Here is a 26042-nt window from a genome sequence, read left to right as displayed (position 1 = left end):
AAACTGAAGCGTCAAGAAACTTTACGTTTTACATAAAAACACAGAACTATAACATCTCGTGATTAAAATAATTAAGATAAAAGATGAGATTAAAGATAAATATAGTAAATGTCGAATTTTGCAAATTACTTCATTAATTAATTTCATAAAGTTCGTCAAATTTGATATTGATTTTGCTTGAGGTTATATCTATTCCTAGATTTATTATTGTAAGAATAGTAGTAGAATAATGATTATCATTGACCACGAGTGATGACACTTGTATCTAACGTGACGAAGATAGAATAAATGAATGATTCATACGATCATACAAATTCATAAATTGCTACCACTTCGATTCGTTTATCATACTTAAATCTACATGCACATCGAGAAAATGTGTACCCTTAATATTCAACCTCGCACAGTGAATCGCCTAACTAATAACCAGCTCGAACTAATGCATCGTCATTTAACTTCAATGACTCGTACTTTTATTATTTCTTCAAATTGACTATATCAAATAAAGTTATCTTGAAAACTCCAAATTATTCACGACCTCTTGTATATTATCTTTCAGTTAAGCGAAAAGTTCCGATTATCAGATTATCTATATTTAGATTCTGACTAACATATAGCCTTCGATGTTAACGTGATGAATTATTTGGTAAACATTAAACACCCCCTCTTTATGTTCGAGCCTACGCAACGGAGTATGAAAATTTGAGCGTAAATGTGTCAATGCGATCAAGTCGAGTTACGAAAACATTTTTGCACAGAGTTCTCTCTCTTTCCGTGTACGATTATTTAAACCTGCTTCGAGTTACCACAAATACTCAGTATATATAAAGAGAAATACGGAATTAAATTGTTACGAAACATTTTTATATAACTTACATTACTTTCATATAATTACTTTCATTATAAAAATAATATGATAGTACTTATTTGACTAATTTGGACTTTAATTTTGTGGACTAAATGAATTTTTTTAAATTACCACTAAAATTACAGAGAAAGTACATAATTCGCAGAAATTACGGTTATTTCTAGACCCATTTATTCAGTTTTATTCGATATTAACTGAGAATAAAATGTAAGTAGAGAGGATGTCTGACAACAGGTGTCAGCTGAAATTTCAAGGAGTAGTTCTATACTTATAACAAAATTGGGTGAAAATAAAAAGTAATGAAAGTGCGTTTGAAGCTTCGTTTCAGAGTGGATTGTTGCAAAAACGCGTGTCTGACTTAGGACTTATTCTACTGCAGGTGTGAATTAGCCAAGCCAGACTCTGCAGTGTCAGTAGAATAAGACCTCAAGTCAGACATATTTCTCACTCATTTTATGTGTATCTTTCCTTTATACGAAATAATTAATTATTTTACAGTGAAGCAAATACAGTTAGAACTTCTGAATATTTGTTCTTCACTCTTACCCTCACTTATTTTGCATATTATACGAATTCTGCATTTCTCCTTGCATACAGAAATTTCCCATAACATCGAAACTTGAATTTTCTTAGAACTCTGTATTGTCGCCAACCAGGAAAAAGTACACTGCAGTGCCTAAAGAAAAGGCAAAGTGAAACTATGAAACATTATAATCTCCCGTGAAAAAACAGGTCGGGAAAATAACGAAAGACAACGTCGAATAATGCCATAAGAAACTGAGTAGCAAGGGTATCAAAATAGAGGAATGGTAGAGAACAAGCACGACCGTTGGAAAAAGTAATTAAATGCGCCCAGAAGAATGCTTTCTAGCGTCCAAGCTAAAAGAAAATTCCAGAATCTGTGTGCCCCGAAGTAAATACAGTACTCGAACGCTTCTTTGAAAAGAAAAACCTTTTCTGATGAAACCTGTGAAAATGTTTTAAAAAAGGACGAACATTAAAAAACCAGCCAGTTTTTTGTTAACAGTAAAAAACGAATATGAAAAGTTCACAGTGACCTCTAACTCTTCTTTGCCCGGCGAATTTTGCAATGGAAGTAAATTTGTGTCGACCAAGAGATGGAAAGTCATCTAAGCAAAAAAAAACCTGCGAGATGAAAACCGAAAGAGGAGTTGTATCTAAAAACTCTTGTCCGTGGTCATAATTTTGTGACTCGCTGTGTACAGTGTGTCCCAGAAATAAATTTACCAGCTTATTCTACTTATCTTGCGGATGAGAGGGGATCGTATAAAGTATAAACACTTTCTGTCCGCTGCAAACTTTCGCGAAAACGTCTCGAAAGTTCGTATGAAGTTAATCTTACTTTGGCACTCGGGTTCACTACCACGTTATAAAATTTTAATCTGACTTGTATGGTTACTCTGTGCACGACTATTGTCTGTAAATAATGGGAGCAGATTTTTCGGCGTTTCATTCAGGAAATGTTTCATGATGAAGCATTTCAGAAATTCATTGTTGGGTACTCGAATTGAATTTAATTAATTCATTCATTAAGATTAATTAATTCGTTAAGAAAATACACTGGAGGCCAAAAGTTTGGAAACAGGTGCTAATACAATTTTTATTAACCTTCGTACACTGTTCAAGTCAATTTCATCTTAAATTGAATTTTCATATTTATTGGCCTTTTAATAAAAATTTGGTTTGCATAAAGCTCGTTGACTTTTGGTAATGGTATTTAAGGTATACCTTTCATATAAAAATAGAAACTAAAATAATTAAAATGTAGAAATAAAAATTGAAATTATGATACATATTATTTTTGTTCATCAATAATACAGCAACACCACCCTCCAGATTTTTACAATATTTTATTAAGACCGTATCTCATACTAATTCTTTAAAGAACAAAAAAAATTCTACGAGAAACATCAGAACGTTAAAGCTAACGTGTAACACCACCGAGGTTTTGCATTTTTTACGTCCTCGTAGAACAAGTAACAAAAGCGACAGTTATTCGTTTAATTAGGGTTACCGCTGCACAGTGACCACGTGTTTCGCGATACGGTCTAATCAGAGAAATTTTACGTCCTCTCCCCCACGTGCAGCGTTAAATAACATTCGAATCCCGCTAGTGGTTCTTCGCGATTACACGCCGGTTGTTGTAACACGATAAAGTGTTATTGGCCCCCATGTCTGTCCGCAGGAACGGAAAAGTGAAATCGCGGTCACAGGTAGGGTCGTGGAGTAACACAAAATCGATTACAGAGGAAATTACCATAATATCGCTGAAGTTGAATCGCTGCTCGTTAAGACGAAAATAAATTTTCATCGTTTAAATAAAATCGTTCTTATCGGGGGCGATAGCAGTGTCGATTGTCTGATTGTGAGTTACATCTTCCTGTTATAGGAAACGATGGAATGAGTTTCCTTCAAGAAGACTCACTTGAAGTTTCTTGAATTTCAAGGTGGAATTTTTTATTGTAGATTCGAGCGATGATTTTTCGTGTGAGATCATTGATTATTCGTTTGTATCACTTATTAGTGTATACTTTGTAGAAATGAAATAGATTCATTGTCAGTGTTAGTCGTCAATACTTTGAAAAAAATAATGAAGAAAATTTCACATATCTTTCACCTACTACAGTAATGACATAGTTTCTAAATAATAATTTTCTGGAAAAGAGAAATAATATTTATTTAGGATAAAAACCTTTCTTTCTATATTAATATTTAAAAAATGCCGATTCTTTGAATTATGACAATATTGGAGGAAATAGATAATGTCTATATTCTTTTTTAAATAGTGTGTTAATGTACAGATTTTGATTTGGAGTAATAAGTATTTATATTGTTAATTTAGAAGTGGAGGAAGAGTAAATGAAGATAAACCTATTTCTTTACTTTAAAACGGTTCATCGATTGAAGACATACAGGAAATCCTGTTTTGGTTTGCTTAACAACTTTGTTTAAAGCTAACTGTGCCACGGCTTATAAGATTAGGTTGGATTAGGTTGCGTAATTGTATAGGGTGGTCCGTAGGGAATGTGATGCGACTCGTTCCCTTCAAAGCTATCGAATATTAAAATATTAAAAACACTATTAAAATATAACATAAAATTGTTTGTACCTCACGATGAAACATTTCGAAAATAATAAATGAGATTGTGAACATATAAATACAATTTAACTACCTCGTCAAATTGATAAAAACCCCAAAGAGGACTTTAATATATCTGTAATTAAAAAAAAAAGACAAAATGACGCACGCGTGTCACAATATCTCCATTATCAAATTATCAATATTTAAAGCTTTGAATGCAAGAAGAGGAAGCTTTCATTATAAGTGATTTCTCAGACAGCAGTCTTTTCAATCACTTTACATCCATTAGCGAAGATAACAACATGCAATTATCCATCATTTAGTGTCTTGAGAAAAAAAGAAGAAAGATGATCGTTAAACATCTAGTATCCACAATCATCGTCAACTAACAAGAGGCATTTACACTGCATCAGTACGCCAGCACTGTTTCCATTTCACCGTCCGAGGGCGGAAGGATAAAGATTTAACGACCTTATCGCGAATTTGTAGATTCCCCATGCAAACGAGGACGTCGTCGAATAATAGGTCTAGCCGCCGTCGTGTCCTCATTGAGAATTCCGCGTGGCGATAATCAACCGATACAGTCGTCCATTTTGTTCTGGAGAAGGAGGGACGGTCGGAGGGAGGCGAGCATTGTAAACGTAATAAAATATGCAAAATTTATCGACGCGGTTATCACGCGTCCATACATTCGTGGCCTCAATTTGCGCATAAATTATTATCACGTTGCCGAGATATAAACGCCCCGAAAGCGTGTTCTTTCGCTCGTAAAGGCGATCTTTGTCATCGGTGTTACTCATGGGACAATCAGTGTAATTAACGAGATTCCTGACAATAAGGGGGCGGAAATCTGATTGGAATCGGACCATTGAGTAGATTGCTCGTACAATAGATACGTGCATAAATGGATTTTTATGCTCGGGCTGTTAACGTTTACAGGGTGTACAATGTACATGTTTAATGAACACTGACTTTGAATTGAAACTATAGCAAGGGTTGAAGCAAGTTCGCAGATCTTCAAATTTTTTAAATATTCAAATATTCAAATATTTAAACACTCAAATATTCAAAACTTCAAATATCTAGATTTATAAATTTTCAAGTGCTCAAGTACTCAAGTACTTCAGTATTCCAATATTTGCATTTTCAATTATTCAGGTATCCAAATGTTCAATTATTCAAATATTCAAGTAGTCGAATACTCATGTATCTAAGTATACGTTATTTAAAAGTATAAAATACGTTATTTAAAAAGTATAAATATTTTCAGTTTAGTAGTACTACATTTTAATAAAAAGGAGGACACAGTAATTGGCACTCTTTTCAAGCACTGAAATGTTGAAATATTCGGTAAATGTTATTTAATACCAATACAGACCAAATACAAATAGCTGACATCTATTTAAAAAAGTTCGAAAACAGACAAATCAACCCGCTTGCTCTCCATTCGGGCCAGAAAAGGAAGAGACCCGATGTTTATCAGCGCAAATCGTCCGAATTCGCCTAGAGGGGTTGCGAGATTGATATCGATCGGCACGGGTTATAAACTGCCATTGTGTCGCAATATATCGCCTCCTTCGAAGCATTCGAATCGGAGAGGACAGGTTGTACGAGCCTAATCGAACTTGTACCGTTCGCATCGACTGAGAGTACCTCGGACAGGGAGCTGAAAGCGATATCGGGAAAGCCTTCAGGGCGACAGGTATGCGACGGGCCACGGGGCTAAGAACACCAGGCATAATTTAAGAACTGGGTAAACGTGCATCGGGGTCAGGTTACAGGGAACGCGACAGATGTAAAAATAGCGTTCTGCAATCATTCCTATAGCACGTATATAGACAACGAAACGTTAATTGCTCTATCAACGGTGTACGATAATGGCTTAATAATGATGCCTGACAATCTGGTTCGCTATATCGTTACACTCGAGGACGTATCGCTGGGAGCTTCTATGATATTATCATTGTAAATAACTGACGATAATCTGGGCTTCTTGCACAGTCTTTATGTTCTGTCCTGTGCATACGTGGGCATAAAGATGTTCGAAAAATAAAGTGGGATATACACGTACGTATGTGCACTTGGCTGGCGTATGTGACCCCTAGGTATTGAGCACTTGTACGGGGTGTTCGACGACGACAGATGGCAGAAATTTTAAGGGGTGATTTTACACGCTAAAATAAGACGAAAATTAAGATAGATGATATTACGTTTCAGGATTTGGTTTAGAGTTATTGATTGTTGAGAAAATGCCTGAAATACGCGTGAAATGGGGCTGAGTTAGGGCTTATTCTACTGACTTGGTTGTGTCTGACGTGAAGCTTATTCTACTAGTTTAAATAAGACAAAATTGGGCTACCAGCACATCAGGCCTGAGTACAGATTATCCAACAGTATTGATTGCAATATTATTACAATATTTAGACAGCTCACATAACGTTTAGTACCGTATACCTGATTATTCAATTATTTCAAACATTAAAACGTTTATTTTCACAATTTTATTTTCCCTGGAAGCATAATAAAATAATAAAATTTCAAAAACGAAAAATGTTCAAATAAAATAACACATTACTTAAATAAACAATATTGTTTAATATGTTCCGAGTTCTGATTTCCCACGATCCCAAATAGCAAAATTAAACATTTCAAATAATTGCTTTTTAATCTCCATTTTTAATAAAATTTTCCGTCATTATGTAGGAATTTCCCTCGATAACATTTTCCTCGCTATAAACTCGGCAACGAACTAACAGTTTATAATAAGCAGAAAAGCTCGTACGACGAATATAAAAAGTCTCGCAGAGTAGTCGATGAAAATTTCCAGCCTATTTGGCGGCTCGAGTCAAAGCAAAGGGAAGGTCGCACGAATAATGAGTCGAGACAAGTATTCTTTAGTTCCGATGTCAAGTCCGTCAAGCTATTGACATTGTTTGGATTCTCTCTGTCTTTTCATCTCCTCCTCGATTGGTTTGCTTCAATTTGGCGTGCATACAAGGCCGACTGAAGGTTTTCTGTGGCCTGGAGCTGGGCGACGATTGATAATACTCTTGATACGAAAAACACATAATTCGCTTCTTAAGTATTTGCAGTAATTTATTTTAGTATTACAACAAAATTTAACCCCTTACGAGGTGAGGTCCAAGCCTACAGTCCCTCTCCCCTGGATTCCTTCCTAGTCCTGAGCTACGTACTATGCATACTATCCATATGCCATGAGAAGTCCCATGAGAAGCATTAGGGGCAATGCTTTCCAGAGGACTTCTCATGGGACACGTACGGTACGTTTTGGAACGCAGATATACATGAATATCGCGTTCTCGTGCAGCAACTTTGGAGTCGTGACAGCATAGAACTGCTTTGTGGCTAAATATCAGAGGCTTGCACCAGAACGTGTTCCTGGCTCATCGTCATGCTCCAACGTATGCGAGAATTTCGAGGGAAACTGATTCATTTCTATCATCGAATACAGAGCGGTGAATTTAGTGATAATACGTTTAGATACATTTTAAATTCCTAGATGTGTTTTCTTCGTGTATAGTATACTACTTAACGTAATTACTATGATGTTAGCAATAGTCAAGAATTTTTCATTCAGAGAAGTAATAAGAAGGAAAATCACACCAACAGTGATATTGGTACTCGAGACAATTTTAGGTCTGTATAATCGGGAAGGGTAGCAAAACATTTTGCATTCTGTCGTTTGAATTTAATACTGAAAGTCAGATAGAGTAGGTATAGGTTTTCTTGAATGTTACTAAAGTTTTTAATTACATGTAAGATACGAAGCAGAGTAAAAAAAAGTAATCTTGATTAGTTCGTGGGCAGGAAATGTAATAGGTATGTACGTGTTATCTTGAGCAACTTCTCTTGAATAATTAAATATACCTTAGCCCCTCATCACGTCTGTTGACTCTCAAAGATACTTGGTTCTTTAAATTTATTTCTTCAATTACTGTAATTAGTTGTAGAATATCTTCAAAGTGCGAACGTGTGAATTTATTAATTCTTTATGAACAAATTTGAATATTTGAAAATTCGAATATTTGAACATTTGAATATTTGAACATTCGAATATTCGAATATTTGAATATTTGAAAATGTAAAGAATTATTCTTGGTGAATATATAAATTCGTGAGTTATCGTATGCTTTTACCCCAGTCCACAGTATGTATAGCAAGATCTATAGCAAACAGTATCTCTCCCTTTTCCATCACTATTACACTATATGGAAACCATAAAGGCAAGTCCATATCTAACGGACGACTACGAACAGACATAGGCAAGCTGGATTGCAAACCATCACGATCTGTCACATTCACGTTCGCATGATATCAACGTAAACGTTGAATGTTCCAGTTGTTAGGTTGAATTTTTCAGTTACTAAAAGTTGTTCCCTCAACAGGAATTTGCTCTTTGAAATATATGTCCTGGTATATATACCTTTGCATCCCTTCCAATCCACATTTCATACTTTCCCTTTGTCGGAGATTTTCATAGACAATTTTTCGTTTCACATCTACGCAACATTCATATTTACTGTAAATATTTCAAAGAAAATTTTCTGGGTGAAATCAGAATACCCTGTGTACACGATTAACAGCGTGATAAATTTATTGTTAATTCCTACCACATTTTAGCACGACGGTCAAATTCAATACGTCGTCATGAATTTGGAATAAAATATTTCATACAATTTTTTGAGCATGTCATACAGTAAAACTCATATCAAAACATAGAAAAATTCACTTGTATTACAGTGAAATTTTACACTGAAATATTTATCTTACTGTGTACACTTTGATGCTTCGTCCTTAGTAAATTATCACGTGTACACGTTTACTGGGAAATATTCGTCGTAAGAAATTTCCGTCACCCCTAAAATCTGATTTAATGCACGACTGGTTCCCTCAAATTGTATCACTTTGAAGGGTGCAGTAACAGTAATAAATATGAAAATGTCTTCAATTTCCCAATAAAAGGAAAACCGAATGTACCTTTTTTTAAACCGCGCCAAGTATTCCAATTCCCTCCAGCTATGCAAATTTCTTTTAAGCCTCTCAAGGTATTACTCGACCGAAACGAGCTTCCACCTCGATTCCAATTTCGAGTATTCAAATATAGGGTACCTCGAGGTAAGCGCTGTTTCAAATAACGTTTAAACTACTGATTTTGAGTACTAATCGTCCAGAATAAACTTTCCCTATTTTTTTCGCGGGGAATTTAAACTTCAAAAGTGAAAACTCATCCCTTTACAGACAACAATTAACAGAAAAATATTTCCCTCCGTTTACAAAAATGTATTTTAATGAAAAAAGGTTACTAAAGTTATAAAAAATTCTATTGTTTTGTGCAAATGATACTTGAGGTATTACATCTAAATCTCGATATCTCGTAATGCTCAGAACCTGCCATTATTCTCGAAACGCTACCAAAATATATAATTGTCCATTCAGAAACCTCCAGTCGTAAAAGCAGTGAAATACGAATATCTGCATTGAAATAGGTTATACTTAAAATGCGAGACAAAGCATTCCTCCACCACTGAGTTAAAAAATCAGCAGTACCAGCACTCCAAACATTATTTCAAACATCGCTTATCCTAGAGATATGTATTTCGAAATACAGAATTTAAAATACAGTGTTACAAGAGAAAAAGTATCGATTCTGCGTGAAAAATTGGATCTAAACTGTGAAATTAAATCTTTTCAGGCGAGATTTTTCCTCAATAAAAAGTAATTTAATTAAAATAGTGATAATTCTACATACTAGCAAATACTCCACTCAATAAAGTCAAAAACGAAATTTATCGACTTGCTGCACTTCTCTCGTACAGTTTGCAATATTACACCTGCAATTTTTGAAACTCATCGTACACGAAAATATTATTCTACATTTTCAATACAATTTTTCTCGTAGATTTACGATTGCATTTACATTCAATAACTTGATGCTCCGTATAATGCTAGAAATCAGTACTTTCGAAAATAAGTTTATACTACTCGAATACGATACCATTTCGATATCAGCTTCGTGCATCCTCGCCTTCAATCCCTCCCGATGGCTCCGATCGTCCACCGTGTCGTCTGTCGACCGTCCTTCCTCTTCCTCTTCCTCTTCCGGTTTCGTCCTGTTCGCGAGGAAGGGGAGCATACGTAGCGACAGGTGATGTGTGTTTACGTCGCCCACTCCTCAACTTCTCGTTTCTAATCTCCGACCTCTTTTCAGGTTTGATGAAAAGGTTGAAGGAACAGATGGCTGGCATTCTGTCACGTATTCCTGAGCAAGGTGTCGTACCCTGGGGCAAGATTCCTGAAGGAGCGAACACCACTTCTACCACCAAGGTGAGTCCACGGCTGCCTCGTGCATACGAGACGCCCTTGTGCAAATTTTTCAAATCCATCAGCCACCCTCCGCCTTAAAAGTCAGTTTCAAGTTGATGAAAGGGTAGCTACTTTTATAATTGTGATAGTATTGTAATAATAATTTATAATCGTAGTTACTTATCCTTTATCCTGTTCCAGTAAAAGATACTGCGTGTAACTGAACAAAACCACTTTGCAATAATGAAACTAAAAGTGTGAACGTTTTAATTTTGATATTTCTTGTCGCAACTAACTAGGTGCTTCTTTAAATACGAAACAATAAGCTGTGTTGAATGATGATTTAAGAAATGTATACTCTTATTTAAAAAAAAGAGAGAATTCAAATGATTCACGATGTTTGGGTAACAAAATTTCTAAAAAATTAAGTTTACGAATTAAATACTAATTTTGAATTAGAATTTTGTAACCAAGTGTTAGCAATTCCGTCAGTTTCTTCAGAATATTCACAAATCCTTTTTCTACTACGATGATCCGCTGCGACTACGCCCTGCCATCAATATAGGTCGGGTGTCACATACATTTGTCGTTCAATCTGGTCGAATAACGAATAAAACTGTAATCGAATAAATATCTTTCGACTAACAGTAGATATTTATTCGAGATTTTTCCTCGAATAAAATAGTTAGTCGTTAATCACGAGTAAACCTATGATTTTGATTCGTTATTCGAAATAAAATTTTCCGAAATCTGCCATAAAACTAGATTTCATTACAATAGAAATGCCAGCACTACGATTAATCGCCCTTATGATTAGCCACCCTCGTGCGGTGAACAACCTGCATACCTATACGCGTCGTCCTTGGATGAGTCAATCTCTCCTCGCACGACTGCATGAATATTACAATAATTTCCGTCTGCCTCGTTTAACTACGCTCCCGTACGGCTAATCAGTTCGCCTCGCTAGCGAATTTCTTCCCTGTAGTCAACCCTTTGTAGCCGAACACGCGTCGTCTGTCCCTATTGTCAGCATCAGCGAGCTGAGTATCATCTACTCTACGCGGCGCGCGCCCCACGTCGCTAGCTGCCAGCTAAATTCACATACCACCGATTCAGGCTTGTTAATATGGAACAGATAATGGTATTTTGGCTTGTTCTCGGTAGACGAATTTGTATAGAAGATCTTTTATGAGAAATGTTTTACGTGAGCATTATCTAAGTACCTTGAGTTTCGTTACTGTTGTATTATTTATAATAGAAGGGTATGTGCGTGGAATAATTCAGGTGAATCGTGAGTATTAATTTGGGAATAATTGATCAATTTGAAGGACACGTTAAAATTAGAAGATTTGAAGATTTGAGAGTATGGATATTTTTGAGGTGTTGAGTATGAGAATATTTGAAAGTTATATTTTTGGATATTTGGAGATTTGAGTGTTTTGAGTTATGAATATTTCAATACTCCAAAATGTGTATAATTTCAGAATTTGAAATTTGGCATATTCGAAACTTCACAAATTTGTGTACTTGAATACTTGAAAATTCATAAATTTAGATATTTGAAAATTTGAAAATTTGAATACTAATAGATCCGAAAATCAGAATTTGAATACTTAAACAGTCGAATAATCGAAGACGTACCTAAAACCTAAAATCCTTCAAGGAATCAACATATCTGAGTACTGACTTTCCCTCCTCATTGATACACATAAATCCATACCAACCAAAAGACTAATTTAAGTATAGCAACAAAAGTAATCGTTTCTTTTTTCATAGATCATCAACGGACACGTCGTGACCATAAACGAAACGACCTACATGGATGGAGATGACGAGTACGGAACGTTGATCCGCGTCCGCGTTATCGACGTGAAACCTCAGAACGAGACGATCCTCATGACCGAAAGCGAAGCAGACGCTGAGGTGACCACCTTGCCCCCGCAGTTCACGACCACCACCGCTGCTTCCACCAGCACCGCTTCCACCAGCACCAGCGACGATGGATCTACTGCAAGAAGCGTCGAGACCATCGAAGATTTCGATAATGAAATACCGAAGAATCAAGTAGATACCCTCACTGCTTAAAGCAGTACCGAACTATCCAAAAACCAGCCTTGAAATAGAATCCGAAAGACGATTTCCCTTCCCTACGAACTTCCCAGAAAATGTTTGTGAATCGAATCCTTCTGTGTTGTATTTCTTCGTATACGTATTGTATTTTGAATGTTTTCTATCGTGATATTAATTGGTTACTGTAATTCATCCGTACTACTATAGTCCGTACTATACTAATTCGTACTATTACATGTTGTGTATGTACACTGTGTATGTGTTAGTCTCTGTACCCGTAACAGAAAAGTTAATGTGCAAAGTTAATGTCAGAATTTAATTAATAAATTCTTCCGTCCTCCGTGAAACTCTTTCGGATTCCGTTTCGACGAATCGCGTATGGGTAAAAGCTGTACAAAATGTGGCGGATTAAAAGAGCGTCTATCTGTAGAACTATAGAGAAATGATAAATATATTGTATATCTTCAATAGCTACGTCGTATGTAAGTCACCTATAGCGAGGCAATTTGTTGTAATATTTTATGAGTATCATGTATCTCCGTGGTAAATGAAAATGTAACTTAGCTTCGTGCGCCGTATATCCTATCAAAGAATTTACCAGCAGTAGTGAGACTACAATTACAGAGGTTGTACTATGATATCCAACGAGGAGAAGAGTAAAAAAGGAATGAGAGCTACGTTTTCCTTATTTTCGAAATATCGCGTGGAGTAGTATCACATGAGATTTCTTCAATTCCCAGGGATACTCATTCCGTTTTCCTTCCTTGATGGATCCCAGTTAAAATATAACGTGCAACGGGTGTTTTATACGTATTTTATTCCAATGTATTTTATTTATGCCAATAAAACGTTGGGTAGCACTTAAAAGCGCGTGCAGGTGTAAAGGTAGTTTGTGATTGAGAGGAACGTGAACAATGCAATTGAATGTTGAACAATTTCGCGATACAAGTAATATTCTTATAATAGCAATAGCTGTCGATTGGAGCGATGATCAAAGGGAATTTCATAAATTTCACCTTTTTATAGAATCGTGATACGCTGTTTTTTTTGGAAACATTATTTTTTACAGGAAGAGAATGTTTGAATAATAAATATATATTGTTGGCATAAAATTGATTCTCTTTAATTTCACAGAGGTAGGTATTCACATCATAAATGATTCAAAAAACCACGAAAAATTGATATTTCCGAGGAAATAACCATTGCAGCAACAATTTTGCAACAGTTCAGTAACTCGTAAAATTTACTAACGTTTTAAAACGAACCAAATATAAAAAAATTTGTAACCTTATAATGTTGAAATAATTTTCAAAAACTTTTTTGATACAATTATCAAGAAAATATATGATTACATACTTTTCATATAATAGATCATTTTTCATGCATTAAAAAGAGTTCTTTACTCACCACAAAAGGTATTGATGAACGAAGTCTTCTCTACTCGTCGACAAATCCTTTTAGAGTACAGCAACCAAAGAAACTTGTATTTTTTCCACACATTTAACAGTAAAAAAAAAGTAAAAAGGTTTTAAAGTAGATACCGAATTCTTTCGCGGCAATTTTAGCACAACGTTCTAATACCGATAGATCGATACCTAACACTAAAAGGGTTAACTTATGCACGATTCTAAATAACTTCAAATTACTACTACCCCACTCTCAGCCTGCATAATTATTATCTTTTTAAAAAAGATACCTAATCTATGCTTTTAAATATCACCTCTCAAACATATTTTTCTTTTCAATTGCACACATCACAGCCTTTCAAAAAGAGAATCCACTTCAAAATCAAGATTCAAACTGATTCAGGCGTCCACCACCAGGTTCAATACTCTGAAGTCATGAGCATAACCTCTAGTAACATTTCGTTCGCGAATGTGTGCCACCTGGCGACTGACGTTGTCAGAGATTAAATGGAGAAAAGTCACCGTGCGAAATATAGGCATTGGAGCTGTCATGTGGACGTGTCTCAATCTGTTGATACGTTTAAGAGGAAGCATTTAAGATAAATTGGAGGTAGAGGTTGTGTTGTGGAAACCGTAAAGCTGTAAATACGTATAAAAGCTGAGGATGCGATGCCAGCGCGTAGACGACACGTTGGCTACGAAGTTGACCATGATTTCGTGATCACAACCTCAAACGGTCCCTGGCAGGGCAGTACCATAAGTCAGCGACACAATCATGAAAGTGAGGGGAACAATTTAACGGGGAACGAGAAGAAACAACCGGACATTGCGGCAGCGACAATGTCGTCGCGAGACAGGACTAATGAGTTCGTTAACGCGATCCGGACTATGCAAAGCAGGACCGTCACGCGAACGGCGGTCTTGCAGAATCCTCGTCGGGCACGACAGTTACAGAGCTACTCGAACTTCATGATGATAGCTAAGAATATTGGGAAGAATATAGCGAGCACTTATACTAAACTAGAGAAGCTTGCTTTATGTAAGATCACCATGAACAATAACTATGGTAGAACCTCGATTAACTGGGCTTTAGTTATTCGTAGTGCCTTTCGTTCAAGGTTTCTGGTATTTGCTAGTATGATGCTAGAAGCACGGTAGAGTACAGTCGTACCAGGATAGCTGCGGTATATTTCTGCTGCATCAGCAGCAGCGTCTTATCCCCACTAGTTCTTCGAATTTAGGTGTCTGTCATGTCACTTGTTTCGATGCCTAAAATGTATTTCTTTAGCGGCTTACTGAATTAAAGATCTTGCTATTGTATCTATTTCCACTGATAGTTGCACAAAAAAGGTCCTGAATGTACAGCAGCTAAACTGCTACCATTGTAATAGTTGAGATTTATCAGTGATCTATTAAGAGATTGTGCATGATAATAAAACTAGTTATGAAAAGGATGCTACAGATTTGAATCTTATGGTATTATGAATAATTGAGGTCCTACTATATCCTCTTTTCATAGCAAATGCTTTATATTAGAATGAAGTGGTGCATGAGTAAAATTGCAGAGAAAGTTTTTCATTTCGTTTTTAATTTTAATCAACTTCGATAGATGAGACCAACTTGCAGATAAGCTTTCGACTTTTCTCTGCATTATTACTGTTGAACCAATAGAAAATAACTATCTTTAAATATAAATACGCAAATATGGTTTTAAATATTGTATGAATTATTTTAGTGGCAAAAAGGAAGTCTATATTTAATGATAGACAAGTAGAAATTGATGAGTTAACAAATATCATAAAAACAGACTTGAAGAGTCTAAATCAACAAATAGGAAAACTGCAAGAACTTAGTAAAAAACAGAGAGAAGGATATGGAGCATCTCAAAGTCATCACATGGCTTCACATTCTTCTTCTATTGTTATGGCCTTACAGTCAAAGTTGGCGAATATGTCAAATCACTTTAAGAGTGTGTTAGAAGTCCGTTCTGAGGTAGGTAAAAACAAGAATAAAAAGTGTCTATGTATAAACTATTAAATGCAGTAATGTAAATGTTTATTTATAGAATATGAGAGAAGAACAGAGTAGAAGGCAGCAATTTACTCAAGGTTCTGTGTCTACAATGTTGCCTCCAAGTGTTACAGGAAAACAAGGTTCATTGTTATTACAGGAGCAAGAATCTCCATCGTCTGTAACTATAGATTTAGAACCAGCAATGGGACAATTAACGCTACAGCGAGCAGTCAATGACGATACCGTGAGCAATATAATTTCCATAACATAGCATAACAATAATAAATTTTGATAATATTAATATAATAATTTATTTTTTAGGATGCATATATTCAGTCAAGAGCAGAAACAATGCAAAATATAGAATCTACTATTGTTGAACTTGGAGGAATTTTTCAACAACTAGCGCACATGGTTAAGGAGCAAGAAGAAATGGTTGAAAGGTAAGAAGATTTTTACTACATAACTTTTAATGAAAAATATGTATGCCTCTAAACAAATAGCTTCTAAAAAATATTGCTCACGTTTTTAATTCAATTTCAGGATAGATAGTAATATAGAAGACACAGAGTTGAACGTGGAAGCGGCACATGCAGAAATTTTAAGATATTTCCAATCAGTTACAAATAACAGGTGGTTAATGATAAAAATATTTGCAGTCCTCATATTTTTCTTTATATTTTTTGTAGTATTCTTGGCATAAACTAATTATTGTATAATTCTTCATATTTCTTTATGTAACATTGTAGTTGACCATCCATATCAGTTATTTGTGATATAAGATGATCAATGAGCAAGATGAATTTTTATAAAATTATGACTCACTAGCTATAGAATAATAATATATTCAGTTGCATTCCTCGACCTGTTTGTTGAATTGTGAATACTGTAAGTATTATCATTAAAAGATACACCAATGTAGTATATAAACTACATTGTTGTTTGTAAAATGTAAAAAAGGAAACTGTGGGTAATAAATGTATAATTTTCAATGCTTGCTAATTTTTACGAATATGTATAATCATATAAACGACAGATTAATATAATGAGCTGTAAAACACAAATTAATAATAAATTACGGTTTATTTTAATTTTTTTAAAATCTTATATAACAATTGCAATTAATCTAAATTCGTATTACAATTTATTTTTTGACTGAATGTTTCATAAAAACACGTAAATTATGGACTCGAACAAAGTATTTCCTGTTATTCTATAAAGAAACGTTTTTACAGTTTGTTTCTAAATATTTCAATATATCCCTAAACAATAATCAAGTGTATATATACAGTCGAGTTTTTTAACAGCGATGATGTTTGATATAGGTAGTTCTCCCAGTGAACTAAATATGCGCTTATCACATTTGAAATATCCTATATCAAAATGCACGATACTTTATTTTCTTAAATTAAATAGTAAATGCTGGTTTTTCTACTAGCATTAACTTATCCTGCATCACTGTCAATTGTTTATTGAAATTTTATATAATCCAATATATCCCATTACTACAGTGACAAATTTGGCGTATGTACGAAGATGTTTTATAACAAAATAAGAGTTACACTTTGCTGTGATGATGTGTCTTATCCAGCGACTCTCCCGAAGAATGCAAGGAACCTGCCAACGATAATAAAATGTAAGTAATCAAAATTATAACATTCTTTCCAATTAATAACAATTTTCGATACGGTAAAACAGAAAAAAATACGAAGAATTCAAATTATGAATATTTTCAAAAAATAATATCACTCAAAATGAAATTAAAAAATTTCAAAAACGACAAAATCTAATACATATTGAAATCGAAGAAATATCAAAATCGAATTACAATGCAGTGGTACAAATTCTGTACAAATGGTTTATGAAATCAAATTTAGCAGTCATGGATCTTCATTTCGTTTTCGATTTCAATATTTCAAAAAAATAAAAAGAAAAAATTCGTTTTAAAACAAAATCAAAATTTTCAGTTCTTCAACCTGATCATGCCGTATCTATTTGCAATTATTTCCTTCCATAGTACTCCAAAATTGTCTCACTTTAGAGAATCGCTTGCGTCCTTGCATGCACAACAAAAAGAAAAAAGGGAGGAAATAATAGTGACAAAACAAAAGACGTGCGAGAATCGCCAGTGAGAGTGAATGCCATTATTAAATAAACATGCTCCAATTTCTCGTTCTTGCTTGGTGGAGATGTTCTGTTACACAAACCTTTGTGATTTCGAACTCGTTCTCGCTGCGGTGGATGGAAACCAGAATTGCGTGGAGGCGGCAGTGATTCTTCCCCCCATGTATGCGTCGTTCCAAGGGGTGGTGGCAATATCGAGCCAGGAGGAGGAGGTGGTGGATGAATATGATCACTACCGAATGGAAGCGGTGGTGATCTGTGATCGAAGGGCGGAAGTAAGTGTGGAGACATTGGTGGTGGTGGGGAACCCGCGTGATCGTACCTGCTCGAAGGAGGATGCAAAGGCATGGGCGGAGGCGAGGATAATCGACCACCCAGTGGTGGTGGTCGTTGACTGACTTCGTATGGCGGTACACCAGACGCGTTGGGCAACGGGGGTGGTAAGTATGGTGGAAAGAGTGAATGTAAATAGGAAGGTGGTGGCGGAGGAGGAACATTCGTGGAGCCAGAGAACATTATGGGGGAATTGGATGACTCTGCTCCTAGGAATAATGGAGGCGACGTTGTCGTCTCCCCATTTGCTTCCAGGCCTGTTCCAAAATCAGGGTAAGAAAATACAATTTTCTATCTAACTGGATTCGTTAATGATGTAGTGGTTTTAAAAATCGTGCGCCAATCGAAGATGAACCTAAAGATCTTTCACGATTCTTAGAATAAATTCAATTAAATTTCAACTGTTTAACTACTATATTCCTATGTCTACTATTTCTACTAATTCTACGATAAACTATAATAATTTAACAAATTTCTCTGTACTGTGGTAATTTACAACATACGCTAATGTCATAATAATTTTTGAGATCGACTTTACTGCGAACCTCTGTAGTTTTAACTATTGAAACAAAACAGCGTATATAAAAAAAATCTGGTATATAATTAAATAAACTTGTTATCTAACAATACTTTCACACTTTAATTTTTATGAATAGAATAATACTACTATTTAAAGAAATTGTAATATTGAAATACAGTACTCTCTTTTGCGATGCAAATACTTACGGTGTAATTTTACTTCAGAATCTACATCATTCATATTCTTCTCTATAAGTGTAAGCCTGTTTCGCAATTGTCCTGCTTCAACTTTTGATTCTTCTAAACGACGCTCAACTTGTCGTGCTACCACCTTAAAATAAAATTGATTTCATACGTTAAAAACGTAGCAAATTATAACTATAGTTAACATAACGCAGTTGAAATTCATACCCATTGTTCATGCGCCTTCGTTTCAAGGACAGAGATCTGGTGTTTGTATTCTCTTTCTTGATCCAGTATTTCGCGCTTCAACATTTCTATTTGTTGTCTAAAATTCGATTATGATAAAAAATGTAACAATATTTAGATAATGTTATATCGCACAATCACTGTATCAATTACTCACTTATAGTTCTGTATTTCATTTTGCATTGTTTGTATTCTTTCTACAGTGGATAAAACTTCTCCTTGCTGTTGCAACCAGATAGCTTCCTCCCTATAATTACATATTTCGTTAAATCTAATAGACAGTAATTAGCTTACAGAAATTGAAACAAATTTAAAGTACTTTTGTCGTTGGGCTTCCTTTTCTTGGAAGAAATTCGAAAGTACTTCAAGTCGTGTTTCTGCATCCTTCTTCTCCTTTTCGGCGGTCTTACACTGCTCACTTAAAGTTGTCACTTCTTCTTTAATAACTTTCATATGTTCTGTGGTTCAAAAGAAGTGTGTTTAACATCTTTTATAGTGTACATTTTTTAATATAATAAATATTACTGATTGTACCTTCTAGTAAACTGTGAGCACCTTCTACTTCAGTTAGTCGTTCCTTTAATTCATCTCTTTCTTCACGAAGAACTACTGCTTCAGCTTTAATACGAGACACATCGTACAACTTATCGAAGTCCACGTTATTGGAATTCAGTCGACTAATAACGTCCATAAGATCTTTCATTTCTACTTTTTTACCCTTCAACTCTTTCTGTAAGGCTATTTTTTCGGTAGAAATCTAGGGTAGAATTGAATACATAAAGAATATTATATTTTTCTTATGCATTACTATCAAATATTAAACCTCATACACACTTACTTCCTTGATTTGCATTTCTAATTGCTGAACCTTATCAGTCAACATTTGTTCCATACTCTTCTTACTACTTACTTCCGCTTTCAAATTTTCCATTACTTGTGTAAGCTCGATTTCGAGTTCTTCGTACTTCTGTTTAAGAGATGCAAGCTCTGCCGTTAAGGACTCATTCTGCAAATATTCAACATTAAATAACTTGGGTATACAGTAAAATTTTGTACTACATGGAATATGAGATTTCAGCAACATGACATTTATACTTTTCAGAGGAATTACACAAACCTTAAGATTATCAAACTCAAGCTGCGTTAAATATGTAGAATATTGTGAAAAAATATTGCACACAAAGAAAAAGTTCATATAACATGCTTTAAATGTAATTATTTCTATACCTCTTGTGTTTTAAGATTGAGGGCATTTGTTAATGATTCATTTGCAGCCTGTTGAGCATTCAATCTTTTTTGTAAATCCTCCACTGATTGAGCCAATGGGTTAACTTCATTGTCTGATGAAAGAACCTCTCGTAACATTCGTTCTAATTCTAATCCTGCTTCAGTTGCACCTTCTAAATCTCTTTCTAACATAGCAACTTGATCTTCCAATTCAGCTTTTGCATTCTGCAGAAAATTATTGTACACATTTAATTATTTGAGTCTGGAATTCTACAAAGTTATGCAAACTAAATGCCTTACTTGTGAAGCTTCTAGATCAGCTTTTAAAGAGAGTACCATTTCATTGGAACCAAAGGATTCATCCTCAATACTTGTCAACTAAAATGGATATTTCAATAGAGAAAATTGTATAACACAAATTATAAAATGATATTAATTGTATTACCTTATCCTTTGTTAATTTTAAATTTTCACTCAATATTCCACACTCCTTTGTTGAAACAAGTAGATCTTTTTCAAGTTTATTGATTCTAGCTATTAATTGCCTATCTCTTCTCAGGTTCTGTAAAGATATAGAATTAATAACTGTAATTAGTGCTGAAAGGATATTATTATTTACCTCAATGTAGTAATATCCTAAAGAAAATATAAGGGTTGCAATGGCAGTAACACTTAAATACATTAGTGTTATCCAATAACCTGTCTCTAGTTTTAATCCCTCCATTATAGGATATTCATTAGTTTCAGAAGATCCTTCCTAGAATAATTAACAAATGATAACTTCCAATTCGCATATAAACTGTACAAAAAATATTACTTATACTTACTTGAGTTGTAAAATAGTTTTGAGTACTATCTCCAATGGAACATTCAACATTATCTGCTGAACACATTTCAGGAGGTGAAACTGTTAAACATAACAAAATGGATTAAACAAATATTAATAAAATAAAGAAATAACAATGAAGTGTAATAGTTTTAATACCACACCTTGAACTTCTTGTAAAGTATTTTCGGATGTTTCTTCTTTTATGGACATATTGTCCTCAGTATTTAAATCTTCGTGTGGAACTTTATTATCAACATCTTTATATTGGGTTAAAATGGTAGGACTATCAGTTTCATCGTTTATCACATTCTCTATTTGATATAAATATAAAGTAATATTATACCTGATATTTAGTTTATATTTTACTATACAATTTGATTCAAATATATTGCTATTAATTGCAAAATACTTACCAGTTTCAATTTGTTCACCTATATCAGCATTTAACAAATTTCTATTACGAAATTCATTAATGCTCACAATACTTGGTGAAACTGTATTCTTTTCAGTAGAATATAGTAACTCTGATGAACTTATATCAGGTTTTTCAGGTTCATTTTCATGTTGCACATCTTGTACTATATTCTTCTGTAATTCCTCATTGCTATTATTAGTTACAATAGTGTTATTTTCTTCAAGATTTTCACTTGTATCTTGAGAAGTAGATGAAACTACACTGGTCAAGTTTTGCTCAGCAGATGTATTTTCCAAATTCACTGCAATCTGTTCATTTATATTCCCTTCACTAGTACTGGAGGATAATGCATCTTCTGCTAAATTATTTACATTTGATTCTTCTAGTGACAGTAAAACAAGGTTGCCAGTGTTTTCACTTTTAGTTTCTTCTGCTTTTAGTGGAGTGTCACTATTCCCTGCAGTATTAATGATATACTGCACAGCTTCTGTACTTGCTGTAACATTATCAGTGTCAGTAGATGTTTCTAAAACACTAATATTATTAAAATTCTCTCCAGGCTGTGCATCTTTTGTAACTGTATCATGTCCTGTTTTCTGACTTGTTTCTTCTTTTCCTTTGGAAGCATCACCCTTTAATTTTGCATTTATATTCAATAATGATACTGGTATTCCTGCTATTCTGGGTGCATCTAACATTTCCTCTGAATTTGCCACAAAATCTTTCAAACCACCTTTTTCAGAAGAGCTTTCTTTCTTATTGCTCTCAGTTCCCTTTGATAACTTATCATTTGTTACCTCCTGCACAGTTTCTGAATTTACTTTATTATCAGTTGCACCTGCCACAACTGAATCATTATCCTCCTTTTTCCCCAAATTAATGGTTGTGTCATTGTTAGTATTAGCATTTTGAACAGTTTCATTTAGTGCCTTTGTAGTGTCATTGGATATTTCTGAAACACTGATATTGCCTAGTTCCTCCCTAGGCTGTGTATCTTTTACATCTGTACTTGCACCATGTTCTGTATTTTGAGTTGTTTCTTTTTCTTCCTTGGAAGCATCACCCTTTAATTTTGCATTTATATTCAATTGTGGTACAGATATTCCTGCTATTTTGGGTGCATCTAATATTTCCTCTGAACTTACCACAAAATCTTTCAAACCATTTTTTTCAGAAGAGCTTTCTTTCTTATTGCTCTCAGTTCCCTTTGATAACTTATCATTTGTTACCTCCTGCACAGTTTCTGAATCTACTTTGTTATCAGTTGCACCTGCCACAACTGAATCATTATCCTTCTTTTTCCCCAAATTAATGGTTGTGTCATTGTTAGTATTAGCATTTTGAACAGTTTCATTTAGTGCCTTTGTAGCGTCATTGGATAGTTCTGAAACACTGATATTGCCTAGTTCCTCCTTAGGCTGTGTATCTTTTACATCTATACTTGCACCATGGTCTGTATTTTGGGATGTTTCTTTTTCTTTTTTGGAAGCATCATCCTTCAATTTTGTATTTATATTCAATAATGGTACTGGAATACCTGCTAGTTTTGGTACATCTAATATTTCTTCTGAACTTGTCACAAAATCTTTAATGTCAACTTTTTCAGGAAAACTTTCTTTCTTATTTGTTACCTTATTTTCCTCAGTTTCCTTTAATAAGTTGTCATTTGTTGCAAAAATATTTGATTCAACTTTTTCGCTATTGGAACTTGCTGTTACATTATCAACAGTCCTTTGTTCATTTGGCACTACTGCTGTTGCTTGTATAACTTCATTTACAAAATTTGTTCGTGTCATAGGTTCACTACGGTCTAACTGGAATGTAGTTCCATCTATTGTTTCGTACGTAGGAGTTACTTCAGATCCATTATGTGACAACTTTTCAGTATCTGGTTCATCACTCGAAGTTCCAACATCTTGTGTAACAACTTTTGGTTCATCCTTGTCCTTCTTAGGCTTCTGTTTTTCATTGGATACATTATTATCACTAAATAATTGATTAATAGGCACTTCATGACGCAAATTTTTGTGGAAAATTTTAACTTCTTTCAAAAAGCTTTTTGGTACATATCCACGTTTACCATTAATCTAAAATAAAAATTCGATAGAAATGTTTTCAATCGAAATGCATTTCATGTAAAACAAAAATTATATTGTACCTTTACACCCCATATGTCAGTCCTATTGCCTGCCCCTTTGCTATAAACTGTGACATCCACATTAACGTCAAACCCTAATAAGCCCGGCTCGTTCGGATTATAATTGATCAACGTCTTGGCCAGTGAAACAGGCTCTGCATAAAGCGAATCATTAAATTTAAAGGTATTTAAATGAGGAATGCGTTTTAAATTAGATACATATTAGAGATAAAGTATGGCTTCAATTACCCGAACATTTAGGGTCATAACATAATTGTTTGTTCGATAACGCAGACGAACATAATGATATTGCACTAAATGATATTGCAATGAGTAGAAATACTACATTAATAAACAAATTTCCTTTCGTCATATTTCCACTATTGCAAAGTTCCACATCACTACTAACATATAATGACACAGCCTTGGACGCACATTTTGACCGTGAAGTACTTTACTTTAAGATAGTCCACCGGAAATGCTAGTCAATCTCCGCTTCAGCGATTCGCCATACTTGTCACGGTTTGATTGGCGACTCGGCTATAATGGGATTAAAGAAAGCTTAAGATTCAAGATAAATTCCACACGAATAAGAATTCTTGAAATTTAAGAACATTTAATGGGTGTTGCAGATGATTCTAAGTTTGAAATCTGTTTACAGAAATATATATTATTATAAATTGAATAATACGTGTCCATCGAAAATGAATCGTAGAGGTTGCCTGCGTATTTTAAATGCGCATGCGCAAGTCCCGACTAATTTTATTTCGAATATTGGATACCGTTTAAACATTTCCTCACGTGTCACGGATAAACATTTACTTAAAAATGCATTCGCCGATAAGGAGTCTGTATGTAAGTATATCTTTATTTCTATTTGCACCAGAATTTATTTGAGAATATACAGAAATGCATTTTATTTTCTATTTGTTTCTGACGAAACTGATTTCTGTTGTGCGTTACATATTATTACCTATTACTTGGCTTTTAACGACACCTTGCATTTAAGAAATGCATTTAATTTCAGTCATTTTAAAAAAATATCTCTCTTTGTAATAAAATATTTGTCATTTGTTAATAATATTCACTTTATTTATAAACTCAAGGAAAATCTGTATAAATAACCAATTCTGTGTATCCTGAAAATTCGTCAAAGAAGCAGTATTGAATTGTAGCAAATATAACCTGTATTATTTGAACATTCTTAAAAACCAAAACATAGATATCAAGTTTTTTCTCTAGTTATTGAGTAACAAAATGAATTAGAATATGAAAATCGACAAAAAGTTGAGGATATAATTCTGTTCACAACAGAAGTTGGTTTAAAGAATTTTTTCAGGAAAATTCAAGTATATCGTATTCAGAATTCCAGTACACAAACAATTTCAAATAACAGTGAATATAATAAAAATAGAACATTAAAAAGCAAGATTGAAGGAATCAATTTTGTACATCTCAATTGAATTACGCGCGCAAAGCTAATCCTCATAAACGCACCTACACAACCAGAATCCCCCAATTGGCTGCGTAAGTGCTGCCCCCTTGAAGCGACACACGAATCAAAATACTGGCAAGTTAACCTACTCTGACCCTAATTTAACGCTGTTATAACCAAAACTTAGATTGGTGAAATGTAAATTTAGACGAAAGTTTGTCGGGTCAAGGTCAGGTTGGGTTTCAATTACACATGCATGTAGAGCATCGGCATTGGCGTTATTACTGTTATTACGCCTCCTTCGATACAGAATTCGGTGCATGCTATTCGCTGTCTAGCAAAACAACGACCGACTCGAATACACACTCGGGATTTAATCCTCGCAAATCTCAATTTATGATAACGAGGTCAAGGTGATCCAGTGTTGACAGACGGATCGACGAGAAAGAATTAGCGAGTGTACGTTACGTGCACAACGAAAAAACTAAATGATATGTGTTCGAATGCCCTGCTCGATATTGTTAATTCGGTGCCTATGGCGATTTTAGCAGTATCGAAATTACTTTCAAAGAACTCGGCGCCAAAAGTGTAGTGACACCTGGGAACAGTTACGCGGTGGCTGCGCAGAATTTGTTTTCGCTCATTGCCGAGATTTGAATTTAAAAAATTAGGTAAGAGTCCTTAAAAATATGCGAAATTTAATTTTAGAATCAATGATTGCTCTGTACTTTGTTTTGTATAATCTGTGCGAAATAGGAGGCTAACATTCAGAGGAGGATGAACTATGACACGATTTATACTATGGTCGTG

At 34.5% G+C, this 26042-nt stretch overlaps 3 protein-coding genes across 3 annotated transcripts in view; 2 read left to right on the top strand and 1 right to left on the bottom strand.

The window, feature by feature from the left end:
- The window catches only part of LOC143177524 (icarapin-like), a 58570-nt gene extending 45093 nt beyond the window's left edge, over positions 1-13477 (top strand). The window contains exons 3-4 of the mRNA XM_076375478.1: positions 10201-10316; positions 12072-13477. Coding sequence (XP_076231593.1) covers positions 10201-10316; positions 12072-12380 — 425 coding nt within the window. The 3' untranslated portion in view covers positions 12381-13477. The remainder of the gene's footprint in view (positions 1-10200; positions 10317-12071) is intronic.
- An 813-nt stretch (positions 13478-14290) lies between these two features.
- On the top strand, positions 14291-16776 carry Syx5 (syntaxin 5). Its single transcript, XM_076375477.1, has 5 exons — positions 14291-14810; positions 15507-15763; positions 15837-16028; positions 16106-16227; positions 16328-16776. Exons 1-5 carry the CDS (start codon positions 14441-14443, stop codon positions 16485-16487), a joined length of 1101 nt encoding a protein of 366 aa, XP_076231592.1. The 5' UTR covers positions 14291-14440; the 3' UTR covers positions 16488-16776.
- A 463-nt stretch (positions 16777-17239) lies between these two features.
- On the bottom strand, positions 17240-24206 carry Tango1 (transport and golgi organization 1). Its single transcript, XM_076375476.1, has 17 exons — positions 24047-24206; positions 23819-23952; positions 21659-23747; positions 21407-21556; positions 21244-21323; positions 21036-21173; positions 20862-20978; positions 20717-20794; positions 20417-20641; positions 20028-20195; positions 19724-19946; positions 19509-19647; positions 19347-19436; positions 19172-19268; positions 18968-19091; positions 17992-18498; positions 17240-17401 (listed from the first exon to the last, which is right to left on the bottom strand). Exons 1-17 carry the CDS (start codon positions 24168-24170, stop codon positions 17343-17345), a joined length of 4542 nt encoding a protein of 1513 aa, XP_076231591.1. The 5' UTR covers positions 24171-24206; the 3' UTR covers positions 17240-17342.
- Positions 24207-26042: the final 1836 nt, after the last annotated feature.

The sequence above is a fragment of the Calliopsis andreniformis genome, chromosome 3 (genome assembly GCF_051401765.1).
Source record: "Calliopsis andreniformis isolate RMS-2024a chromosome 3, iyCalAndr_principal, whole genome shotgun sequence".
In the NCBI taxonomy this organism is placed as follows: Eukaryota; Metazoa; Arthropoda; class Insecta; order Hymenoptera; family Andrenidae; genus Calliopsis; species Calliopsis andreniformis.
The sequence above is the reverse complement of the archived record's forward strand: the minus strand, read 5'-3'. Positions and strand labels throughout refer to the sequence as shown.

Excerpts from the sequence above, each read along its gene's own strand:
- Syx5 (XM_076375477.1), top strand. The coding sequence starts at position 14,441 with ATGCCAGCGCGTAGACGACACGTTGGCTACGAAGTTGACCATGATTTC. Across the intron at positions 14,811-15,506 it reads ACTAGAGAAGCTTGCTTTAT|TGGCAAAAAGGAAGTCTATA; the intron begins GTAAGATCACCA and ends GAATTATTTTAG. Across the intron at positions 16,228-16,327 it reads CAAGAAGAAATGGTTGAAAG|GATAGATAGTAATATAGAAG; the intron begins GTAAGAAGATTT and ends ATTCAATTTCAG.
- Tango1 (XM_076375476.1), bottom strand. The coding sequence starts at position 24,170 with ATGACGAAAGGAAATTTGTTTATTAATGTAGTATTTCTACTCATTGCA. Across the intron at positions 21,557-21,658 it reads AGGTGAACAAATTGAAACTG|AGAATGTGATAAACGATGAA; the intron begins GTAAGTATTTTG and ends TATATCAAATAG. Across the intron at positions 21,324-21,406 it reads TACTTTACAAGAAGTTCAAG|TTTCACCTCCTGAAATGTGT; the intron begins GTGTGGTATTAA and ends TATGTTTAACAG.